This window comes from Mustela nivalis (assembly GCF_964662115.1).
Source record: "Mustela nivalis genome assembly, chromosome: 12".
NCBI classification, from domain to species: domain Eukaryota; kingdom Metazoa; phylum Chordata; class Mammalia; order Carnivora; family Mustelidae; genus Mustela; species Mustela nivalis.
In genome coordinates, this window is record NC_139031.1 from 100,937,164 (window position 1) to 100,949,785 (window position 12,622).

The following is a 12,622-nucleotide window of genomic DNA, read 5'->3' on the forward strand; positions in this document are numbered from 1 at the left end:
GAATCTCTCCACCCTGGACCATTACTGGACAGTCTGCATGGCAGAGCCTGGGCAGAAGCAGGAAGGTAGGGAAGCAGCCACGTTCAGGCAGAATGGAAGTGCAGCCCTCTGGAACGTCTTCAGTTCCACGGCCTCTTCCGGTCACGTGGCCGTAGGGTCCCAACCGGCTCCCGGAAGCTGGAAACCGGAAGCCGGAACTGCAAAGAACGCAAAACAATTTTGAGAGAGGAGAGAATTTCATTTGTCAGAATTCCTCTGACGAGGTCATATCCTGGTGAGAGAAGACTCTTTGATGAGAATTCGTAGCAGAGGGCAGGCTCCGGGGCCTGGCGTGTGCCTCTTGGAAATAATGAAACTTTAAAATGCGTAGAACAATGCTGGGCACGGCGAAAGGTGCGGGGTAAGCGTTTGCGTTTTCTTGATGTTTGTGCGTTGTTCTTACTCTCGCCTTTAGCCCGGGTTTGCGGGTTTCCTCTTGTAACCTTTCTCCCCTGGTAGGGCAGTGCTTTCCCCTTTCTCGCTTCCTTTCTGTTTGCTGGCACGTGATTGACCGTAACACTGCGATCCTTTCAGGCCGACAGCAGGTGGATGTGACACGCGCACACTGGCGGGATTACCGCAGTAAGACTAGTTAAGGCCTTGGTCACCGCTCTTGGTTACCTCCTCTGTGTGCGTCTGGTGAGAACGTTTAATATCCACTTTCTTAGTGACTTTGAAGTATGCAAAACAGTATGGTGACTGTGGTAACCGCACTGTGCATTATATCCCCAGAATTTACGTATCTTCCACCTGGAAGTTTGGACCCTTTGACCAGCATCTCACCATTATCCCCGCTCCCAGCCTCTGGTAACCGCCCTTCTATCTCTCTTTCCAGGAGTTCGGCTTTTTAAAATTCCGTGTATAAGTGATTCCATGTATTCAGTATCTATCTGTTTTCCTATCTGACTTACTTCACTCCGTTCCTTTTTTTTTTTTTAAGATTTTATTTATTTATTTGACAGAGAGAGATCACAAGTAGGCAGAGAGGCAGGCAGAGAGAGAGGAGGAAGCAGGCTCCCTGCTGAGCAGAGAGCCCCATGCGGGGCTCGATCCCAGGACCCTGAGATCATGACCTGAGCCAACGGCAGAGGCTTTAACCCACTGAGTCACCCAGGTGTCCCCGTTTCTTTCTTTTTTTTTTTTTAAATTAAGTTTCACTAAGTTCATGAACAATATTCTTGTAACTTTCTAAAATAGCATAGGTAAGGCAGAAGACCTTACTACTCCAAAGTCTTACACCTCTCCCTTCTCCACTGAATTAACCATGGTTTTTAGTTTGTGTGTGTGTGTATATATATTTACATGATATGTATATATATGTAATACATGATATGTATTAGATCACATATACATATATCACATATGTATATATATCATATATACATGATATGTATTACATGTATATATGTGTATGTATACATATATATATAAATATATAAAGATTCTCATGGGAGTATATTTATATTCCTATAAGTAAAAAAAGACATAACTCCAGGCTTTGTTCCCAACCTCAGAGAGATTGAGAATATATCTATATCCATCTCTCTATCTATGTTTATAGAAAATATTAGCATTGTTACTTGTCTATGTGTATTTTTCATAAACAGTAAATAGTAAGTGCTCATTCTGTAATTTGCCTTTTCACACAATAGTACATCTGGAGGATATTTGTATATTAATAAAAGTAGATTCACTCATTCCTTTTAAGTGCTGTGAAGCAAGCCACAGGATGGATGTATATAATTTAAGTAGACAGCTCCACTGCTGAAGCAAATTCAAATTGCTTTCTCTTCTTCCCTTGATTACAAGATACACTGCCGATAAATATCCTTGCTCACACGAGTGGATGTTTTTGAGGGAACTTTTGTACAACGCTGGATGTCTTGATTTATAAATTGAAATACAAATGAGCAGCAGGGAGGAAATATTTACAACATACATAAGAAGTGCAACATGTTCTGGATTGTTATCCAAAATTACACATTAAAAAAAAAAAGTCCTTCAGATCGATAAGAAAAAGGCAGAAAGTACAGGAGAAAAAAAATGAAAACATGGGCAGAAGTGGGTTAAGCACTTAAAGAGTTCAAGCAGACAATTCAGAGAAGAAATAACAATAGTTGCTAGATGTATAGACAAATATTCTCCCTTTCCAGCAAACAGGGAATACTAAGTCAAACAGTAAGAGAGTGTCTTTCCTGTGCTCTTTTGACAGAGGTGAAAACACCTGAAGATGTCAAGTATGGGTGGGAGGAAGCAGATTTTCTCAAACCCTGCTGGTGGGGCCACAGCTGGACAGCCCCCTACACTTAAAAGAGGACCCCCACTGGCCACCACTGCCAGGCATCCTGGCCACAGAATCAGGGCTCCGTCAAACATCCCCTGCCAACCTAGGCTTTGTACTGTGGGGTTGAGGGTCAATGAGCTGGGTCAGACTGTAAGCAAATACCAAATACCCAAATACCAATTTGAGTGACTCTCCTCCCAACTACAGGTCCCATGGCCAGCCATAGCTAATCACCCCTTGTACCTCCCCCCTGGGATAGAATTGTCCACCAGATTTCTTCAGAATGCCATTATAATTTAGCTGCTGGTAGCCTCACTGTGACTCCATTCCTTCCCTGACACTCAAGACATGAAGGCAGGAGCTTTCACCTGAGTTCAGGGACCACCATGTGACTTACCTCTCTAATATGGGCATATTCATAGTAGCTGCCTCACAGGGTGATTACGGTAGTGGTGATTACATGACGGAATGATGGAGGGTAGTGGTGATTACATGATGGAATGTGTCATTAAAGCCACAGAAATGGGAGTAAGATGCAGTAAATTAAAAATTATTATTATTATTCATTGTCTAAAGTCTAATTGTGGACATGGTTTAAAATATCTTCCAGGAAACTCCTAAGCCCACATGTCCTGCTGTTCTTCCCCCCACCCTACATCCCCCCAATAAAGCAGGAAAGCAGAATGCAGTGGGATCTGGGGATAGGGTGAGAACAACAGGAGGGGACACCAAATGTATTTCCACCCAGCTTCAGCCTAGCATCCCTTGCTGCTTTCTCCTGTGAAATTTCAGCTTTCTTTGGGACATTATGACTAATGTCATTCCAGTTATGGAATGACCAAAACGCACAAAATAGGACTTGTGAATCATATACTCAGCACTTTAAAGATTTATTTATTTTAGGGAGAAAGAGAGGGGGAGCTGGGACAGGGGTAGAGTGAGAGGGAGAGAATCTCAAGCAGATGCCCCTCTGAGCTCAGAGTCTGACTCCAGGCTGGATCTCACAACCCTGAGACCATGACCCAAGCCGAAATCAAGAGTTGGATGCTTAACCAACTGAGCCACCCAGGTGTCCCTCTAGTCAGCACTTTAAAAATGTAAGATATTTGCTGAGTATACTGTTGAGTGTATACTTGGGGGAGGGGAAATTGGGTGAAAATTAGTATTTTCTGAGCATTCGCTGTGTGCTAGGTATATACTAGATAAGTTTATATATGTAGTACCTCACCCTCACAATTCTGAGGTCATTATTGCCAAGCCCGCCATATTTTGTGTTTGCCTTTTGTTATTATTTTTATGAAGGAATAGGCTTACTGAAGATCCATACTGTTAAATTAATTAACAAGGAGGTCTTTTGTCTTTAACGCATTAATAACCTATGTAAGCAAAATAAACCTATGCCTGAAATGCCTCAAGGTTAAGAAATCAAAACCTAGAGACAACCCATCACAAACAGCCAGATGGGCTTCCAAGAAATAAGTCAACCACATAAGCTCTCACCAACCAAATAACTTCCTTGCTTTGCCTCTGCCTTTTCTCTATAAAAGACTCCTGTTGGTAGAGGGCTCCTAATCACTTCTGGTTCAGTGCTGCCCAATTTAAGTTTGTTTTGCTCAAAACAATTTAAAAATTTTAAGATGCCTCTGCCTATCTTTTAACAGTTCTGGTATCAGAAGATGGGTCTGAAGGTCTCCAGGAGCAACAAGCAATGAGCAGGGATAGGTACAAACTGAGCCCATGTTTCTCACTGATTTTCCCTGCATTTGGAAGTCCCAGGTAAGTCCCCCTCAGATATCCCAGCTGCACAGCTTTTGCGTAAGCTCTCAGACTGATTTGAGCATTTCTTTTACCAGACTGGGTCTTGAGACAGACTGGGTCCAACTTAAACTGGACTTGGTCCAGTGGGAAAACTCAGGTAAAGTTTTGTGTTTGTATTTTTCTATTTTGTTTTGTTTTTAAAGGAGAAAGGGTTCCTTGAAATGCAGTCTGGGACTCCTCCATCTGGCACTCTGGCTAACTTTATGTATAAAAATTATGGACCCAGACCTGCATTTGAACAAATGAGCTAATCTTACCAAACATAATCTTGAATTACTGTTGCCACAGTAAAAACTTTTTTTTTTTTTTTTAAGATTTTATTTATTTGTTAGAGAGAGAGAGAGAGAGAGAGAGACAGAGCACAAGCACACAGAGTGGCAGGCTAGAGGCAGAGGGAGAAGCAGGCTTCCTGCCAAGCAAGGAGCCCGATGTGGGACTCAGTCCCAGCACGCTGGGATCATGACCTGAGCTGAAGGCAGCCACTTAACCAACTGAGCCACCCAGGCGTCCCCACGGTGAAAACTTTTAACCTAGATAATCTTATCCATTTATGAGATGGCCTGGAGAGAAAGGGGTCTCAGCCAAGAACTCAGAAATGTAGAAATGTACTGTTTCTGGCCATGCAGATGGGACCACTAAGATACCCACTCACTCTGGAACCGGCAGATGGAATCCTGGAAAAAGTAGCAGAAACCAGTGGAGGGTGAGAATTCTTACTAAAATCCAATTCCTGAACCTCTATCTGTAGTGCCCGGTCAAGAGAGGGAGTTAAAATATCACATTGTCCCTTCCTTTCCAAATTAAGACTATTGTGAATTTGGTTTTGGGTTACCCATTGATTATCAAGCCTTCCTCTTCCTATGATTTTCAGCTAGCATCCTACTTGGGATTGGCAGCTCTCACAAGAATTGCCTAAATCTTTCTTTCTTTTGGTTTTCTTTGGTTCTGGATCTTGGTAGGGCTGTGTCTTTTTCACCCACAATAGGAATACCTATTGTGTCTATAGTCAAGCCATAAAGGACTTCCTGGTTTTGGTTTCAATTAACATCATAGGTATTCCTTTGGTTTAAAATAAAAAGAAAAATGAAAGAGTTCAAGACTTCCAGGAATTTTGCTGTTTGTCCAGGCTAAAACCTGATAATAAAATATTTGAAAGGATTTTTTAAATGTGTTCTGTGGTCAGAGGTTGGAAGTTGATATTTAGAACCTGATAGGGATTATTATTATTATTTTTTTTGACAGGGATTATTTTATAGACCTTCTCACCTAAGATAAGATGTACATAGGGGATTTTTTTATTTCCAGCCTATTGTAAACTTTTCCCTGATAGAAAGATGCAAATTGAAGATAATTTAGTTAGATGGACGGATGAGCCCCTCTATTATATCATTTTTGTCGCAACCCCATTTTTTGAGGAATTAAAAGCAACTGCAGTTGTCTTACAAATCTGGTCTTTATAAGAATGTAAATGTTCAAAGCCCACCTGTCCTTTTATTAATCCCCAAGCTCTCCCTTTTCATCTCAAAATACTTGCAAGATACTGTAAAAGACCAAGCAACTGGAAACAAAACTTCTTGGAGAAAACATGTCCTTTGAGATGTAAATGTTCTACCTGGTCTGTAGGAAGCTCTTTGGGTAAAAATGCAACCCTTCATTCACTTAGTTTCCAGTGAAATCTTTAAAGTCTTCTCTATAATTATTAGTAAAAAAAAAAAATCTAAGCCCTCTAAGCAGGTAAACTTAACTTATTCCATCTGCCAGAAACATAATTTGAGTCTAACTCTTTTTCTGTAAACTAGTAAGTTTTATACTTAATATATCTGTTTCATTGCTAAAATTTTAAAATAAAAGCAAAAATCTCTGTATCTGCCTGAATGTTTATGTATGTCTGTATACGTATTTCATAGATGTTTGACTATTGTACTTCCAGATGGTATCGCCAGACTTAATTTGTGAAAGAGCTCTATTTAATTGGCTTAAAGAAAATTAAGTGCTTATATAAATTAAGTATTCTCTCAGAGATACGGAAACTAACTCAAATGTTTTTCAAGTTAACATCATCTAGGAAGATCTTTCATAAATAAAAGCTAGTGTAAGTTTTGTTGGTTTAATTAAAACAGGCATGTCTTCAGAGTTATCAACATTAAATATAATGCACACATACAGATTTTATTCTATGTGGGTTTACCAAAAGTCTCATATGCTTATGTTATCTGTTCGAAAATTGGTTAGTAATTTGGTTAGCTCTTTAATGTGTAGTGAAATTTTCACGGGTTAGCTTAAATATAATCATTAAGAACAGATAAATTAACACTAAAGAACCCCAAACAATCCAATTAAAAAATGGGCAGAGAACCCTAAAGGATGTTTTCCCAAAGAAGACATACAGATAGCCAATAGACACATGAAAAGATGCTCAACATAACTAATCAGGGAAATGCAAAACAAAATGATAATAAGATATAACCTCTACCTATCAGAATGACTAAAATGAAAACGACAGGGAAATAACAAGTGTTGATGAGGATGTGAAAAAAAAGGAACCCTTGAAAACTATTGTTAGGAATGTAAATTGGTGCAGCCACTATGGAAAACAGTATGGAGGTCCCTCAAAAAATAAAAAACAAATACCATATGATCGTATAATTCCACTGCTGGGTATTTACTCAACAAAAATGAGAACACTAATTCGGAAAGATATATGCACCCCTGTGTGTTTTGCAGCATTGTTTACAATAGCCAAGATATGGAAACAACATAGATTCCATTGATAGATGAGTAGGTAAGAAGGTAAGAAAGTTCCTGACACACACGCCCCCCCACACAAAATATGGAATATTACACATCCATAAAAAGGATTAGGTCATGCCATTTGTGACAACAAATGGACATAGAGGATATTATGTTAAGTGAAATCAGACTGAGAAAGACAAATATGGTATGATTTCGGTCATATGTAGAATCAAAAAAAAAAAAAAAGCAAATGAATAAACAAACAAAAAGTAGAATCAGACCCATAAATACAGAGAACAAACTCTTGGTTGCCAGAGGAGTGAAGAGTAAGAGGATGTGAAAAATGTAGGAAGGGGAATGGGAGATACAAGCTTCCAGTTATGGAATGAATAAGTCATGTGAATAGAAGGCACAGCATAAAAAGTAAAATAAATTCTATGGAAAATGTTTAAAGATTTATTTATTTATTGGGAGAGAGGGGCCAAGGGAAGAGAGACAGAGAGAAAGACTTCGAGCAGACTCTCTGTAGAGGAAGGAGCCCAAGGTGGGGCTTGATCTCACAACCCTGAGATCATGACCTGAGTGTTAGTTAAATAAAACACTTAACTGACTTAGTCGCCCAGGGGCCCCTGGAAAGTGTTGTCTTTTTTTTAGATTTTATTTATTTATTTTATTAATTTCAGATTTTATTTATTTATTTATTTAGTTGTATTTATTTATTTTATTTTATTTGAGACAGTGAGTGAGCAAGACAACATGAACAGGTAGAGGAGCAGAGGAGAGGGAAAAGCAGACTCCCTGGTGAGAAGGAAGCCCTGGGACTCTGGGATCATGACCTGAGCCAAAGGCAGGCACTTAACTCTCTGAGCCACCCAGGTGCCCCAGGAAAAAGTTTTTAAAAGGAACCTATAAATAGATGTAAGCAAGATAAAAGTTTATGAATGAACTTTTCAACAATAATTGTGTTTTATGTTATGCCACCTTCAAAATAGTTTCTAAACTTTTTTGATAACTTGAAACCTCAAAGTTAATACTAAATTAAGTTAAACGATGTCTTTTCACTGAATAGCTAGATCAGTTTCTAAATAAGATCCAACAGTAAAGCATTAGTCACTGAACATGGGTTTATCTACTTTTGGCTTCTTATTACAGAGGAATTAAAGATATTTGGGTCATTACTAAATATGTCTTGTGCCACATTGAAAGATTTACTATGAAGAAGAATATGCTTCTAGAAATTATGGGATGTATTTATAAATTTGCCAACTCATAGAGTGCTAGCAGATCAGTTCCACCCCCGCTTATTTCTTACTTTTCACTAGGAACTTGCACATTAAGAGTTCTAAGGGTTGAGAATTGTAATCAATATACATAATTAAAACTACTGGAAATAATAAAGGTGAAAGGAAACAGCTGTGTATGAAAAGTGGGTAAGGTAATTAGGATGTGTTTTTTGAATAAGGAAATGTATGGAGGATGTGTTTTTGTTGAGGGAAAAAGAGTGATTTTGTAGAATGATGTACTAAAAAGAGTAGAAAGAGTTGTAAAGTAGAATGACAGATTGTTCCAGAATGTGAAAGAGAAAAATTTAGCACAAAAGATGAGTGGATACAAAATGTTGTAGAAGGTTTGTAGAAAAGAACCACTGGGTAGGAAATTTGATGTGTGGTCTAGCTAGCTACTAGGAGAATGGGTTTCTTTAAGTTTGAAATAGTGAGCCAAAATATCAGAAGTATGCTGGTACAAAATTAGAATTTGATTTCCTCTCTATTAAAAATACAAAGTGTTCTTGGACTGTTGGTCTGCTCTTTGTAAGGTATTGTGAAGGTATTTGTAAGGTATTCCTTTACATTTTGGGTATCTGCCTAGAAAGCAAAGATTTTGTGTCTTAATGAAATGATATCCTGTGCCTTATTTGTTTTTGCCAGGCCTTTGATTACTTGGGGAAACAAGTCTTCCTAGTATTAAAAGAGCTCAGTTTTGTTCACAACCATGTAATCATCTTTATTTGCCTTTATAATCTTCTATTGTCACTTTGGTTATATAGATAATTATGCATTATTTCACAATGATCTGTGATCTTATTTAATCAAATGTTCAAACTTTTTGACATTTTGACAACTTTCTAAAAATAAAATTCTAATTGAAGCTTTTTCACCTCAAATTTACTTTGAGGTTTGCCAAAGGTCCCTGGAAAATCTCAAAGGATTGGAGATATAAAGGAGTTGTTAAACTAATTCAATTTGTCATGTTAAATTACATGGGAAGTATTATCAAATAAGAAGTGATGGTAAACCTTCTAAATTTTTAATGTATGGACATTCATTTCTAATATAGGTATTCCAGAAGCTGAAGTTCCTAGTTATTTATAAGTATTCTCATTGTCTAATGATTACCTTAAATTGTTGTATGCCACAGAAATAACTACATTTTCTTATCAAATGAACTCTCATTAGATCTTCAACCATGGCCATTTGTCTTTTTGTTCTCTATAGAGTGTTATTGTTTTACTTTGCAAAAGTTCTTTGTCTTCAGAGGGATTTATGGAAAGGCCCTGACACGTACTCTGGAATCCAGATTTCTGATGACTTTGAAATTGTACTGCTGGACAATTGGATAGGAATTTCCAGAAGTCTAATGGAAAAGTTGTATTCAAAGAGTACAAAAATTGATAACATGAGATTGAATGAACTGATGGCAATGATTATAGTTTTTAGTGTCTCTGTTTGAAAAATTAAGGGTTCTTTAATGTTTTGGTTTTCAGGTTTAAGGGAGCTTTTTTTCTCTTTTCTCTTAAGCTATCGATGACCTATAGCAATTTGGTAAAAATGCACTTTCGTAAGCAAAATTGAAACATTTACTTTTTCCCCCTACATGATCCCTCCGGAAACTTATTGAGTGGTCTTATTTTCATGGCAGTTTGCAAATGTTCCATAAGACTCTGTTCTTCTTATAACAGGACACAGTCAGAGATATTGGTTACATTACTAAGGCTTTGACTAGAATGTCATCTTTAACAATGATGTGCATATAATCAGATGTGACCAAACAGTTTTAAGGAACTAAGTTTGACTTTACAGAACCAATAAAGCCTCTTAGAAAAACTACCTGGTTTCTTGCTTACAGGGTTCCAAACTTTACAAGGTGAGTAATAAAGGTCACTTCCTGGCAGACTCAGGAACATTAAAATACTGGAGGACCTGAGAAAGAAAGGGATTTACCCAAATCTATAGATATTCTAGGAAAAATCTGATGGTCAGCCTTTGGCTTGTCTTCTAAGCCGTGAGATGCCTTTTAAAAGTCCAAAGATGGTGGATATTGTGGAGGGCATGTATTGCATTGAGCACTGGGTGTGGTGCATAAACAATGAATTTTGGAATACTGGAAAGAAATAAAATAAAATGGGGAAAAAAAGGTCCAATCTTGAATTCCCTATGAAAAGTCCCAGCAAAACTACCTTAAAAAGAACCTGTATGACCAGTCACCATTCTTGCTTTTCTTATGTAAACAGGCTAGATTTAATGAAACTAAACTAATTTTGCAAGCAAATTAGTCTGGCTTCAATTAACCTTGACAGAAATCGGTGTAACTATAGAGACAAAAATTATGTTTCAATGGGAAACTCTAGCACACCCTTGTGGGTATTAAATTCTAGTCCTGTTCAGTGTCATTGAGGTTTCGTTATACTTGCAAACTGGACTAGATTCTGAATTGCCCTCATTTTCTCAAATATCTGGCTATGACTAACCAAAATAATATTTCCAATTTTTGCCTGCCTTTCTGACTTGGAATCACTAAGAACAAAGACTGCCCTTGAGCATTGGAGAAAAGGACCAAACCTACCCAGATGGCAGCCAAACTTCAGGGCCTTGAACCTTGGGTCCACATCTCCCAATTAAAAATGCTCCTCTAGACTTTGGAACTACACACCAGCTGGAGATCTAAAATTAAAAATGTCTAGGGAAGTTTCTTCCCAGAAGCAGGCAACACTTTGAAGTGGATGGCTCTCCCAAGATCATGGATCAAGATCAATCGATCCATCGATCTATGTATCTATCTATCTCTATTCCTTGTGCTCCTTTGCTCTTTGCTTTTTCTCTCTATTAATGCATGGGCAGACACCATTCCTTAACCCTGGCAGCTCTTGCTGAGTAAACTGCTAAGGGCCATGGCTCCACAACAGAAGTCCCTAAGGTTTCTTACTAAGGTTACTTTGGATAATAGAATTGGTTTAGATTATTTATTGGCTGAACAAGGAGGAGATTGTACAAGAGCAAATACTTCCTGCTTTAATTTACCTGGACCAGTGCCTCTGGTATTGTATTAAATACAAGACTTTGGAAAACAGTTCATTGGCTAAAACAGGTCCACACCCCTTTGGATACATTCTTTGATTTATTTGACACCAGCTGGCTTGGCTCTTGAGGGCCCTGACTAAGGCATATACCCTGAGAGTCGTCGCCATGATCTTCCTGGTGTGCTGTATTCTCTCAAAGGTCTTAAGTACATGTTCATGGCCACCAGCAGGACATCAGATGGTCTCTCAGTGTGCTTAGAGAAAGAGAAATGAGATGAACAATGAGATGAACAGGAAAAAAAACAAAAATTCTTCCACGGACCTCACATCATATGAGTTTCATGATAAGATAAAAACAACTTCACCTTGATGGTGGCCAAGAATGTCACTAATACCAAAGTCTTGGTCTATCTCTCACATATGAGAAATTGACCAAAAGAGGGGAATTGTTATATAGGTTCTAGAAAGAGGCGATTAGATTGAAGTGGTTTAAATGAATTAGTAACTTATGTAAGTAAGCCCACCAAGAGCTAAGCCTTAAATGCTTAAGATTAAGAAATCAAAGCCTACAGACAACCAGTCACCAGCAGCCAACTGAGTTTTCACAAATAAAACAAACACTTATGCTAGAGAATCAAATAGTTTCCCGGCTTTGCTTCTGTCTCTTCTCTATAAAATCTTCCCTCCAGCTCCTGTTGGTGGGAGGTCCCTAACCACTTGTGGTTTGGTGCTACCCAATTTTAATCCATCTTTGCTCAGATCAACCCTTAAAATGTTTAATGTGGTTCCTTTTTATTTTTAACAAGACTTGTCTCTGAGTGGTCCCAAGTCCCCTGCACCTGTTTTCTAAGTGCCTCATTTTGAAATCTTTTTTTTTTTTTTTTTTTTGTGAACTCTAGGTGTATGACTAGATTGTGAGATGGCATGTGAAGCATAAGAATCAAATAATTAAACTAAATAAATCTCCAGCAACATGAAGAGAGCACTTTCATGCCCCGATGATTAGTAGAAGGTTGATTTGACTTCTTTGGAGGGTACAAACGTTTGCGGCCATTGACAGAAGAGGAGAGTGGGCAGAAGGTTAACAGAAAAAGCAACGAGGGAAAGGAGTTCAGGAAGGGTTTACTGAGAAATCTGTAAGAGAAAAAGAAAGGCAAAATGCTCTGAGCAGTTTCAAGTGAGTTGGAAGCAGATCCTAAAGAGAGCCAAGGAAATGAAGGGTATGTGGGAAAGAAAAAGATCAAGTGTGTCAGAGGAAAACGAAAATAGGCAGCCGTGGCTTTGACCCGGGGATATCTCTAAATATCCACTTACTCTTAATGAGTACGGCCTAAAATTTATGTTCATTAGAGCAGCTAGATGATTTCATAGACACAGTTGCATTGACAGAAGCTGTTATTTCAGTAGATTCATTACATCATTTTCCAAAAACAACAGTACAGTGTAATGCT

General features: G+C 38.3%; 1 protein-coding gene across 1 annotated transcript; it reads left to right on the forward strand.

Moving 5' to 3' along the window:
- Window positions 1-214: 214 nt before the first annotated feature.
- LOC309844868 (uncharacterized protein) lies at window positions 215-5,967 on the forward strand. The gene is made up of 5 exons (XM_082692195.1): window positions 215-393; window positions 3,985-4,099; window positions 4,177-4,238; window positions 4,768-4,844; window positions 5,384-5,967. Exons 1-5 carry the CDS (start codon window positions 363-365, stop codon window positions 5,414-5,416), a joined length of 318 nt encoding a protein of 105 aa, XP_082548321.1. The 5' UTR covers window positions 215-362; the 3' UTR covers window positions 5,417-5,967.
- The last annotated feature ends 6,655 nt before the right edge of the window (window positions 5,968-12,622 follow it).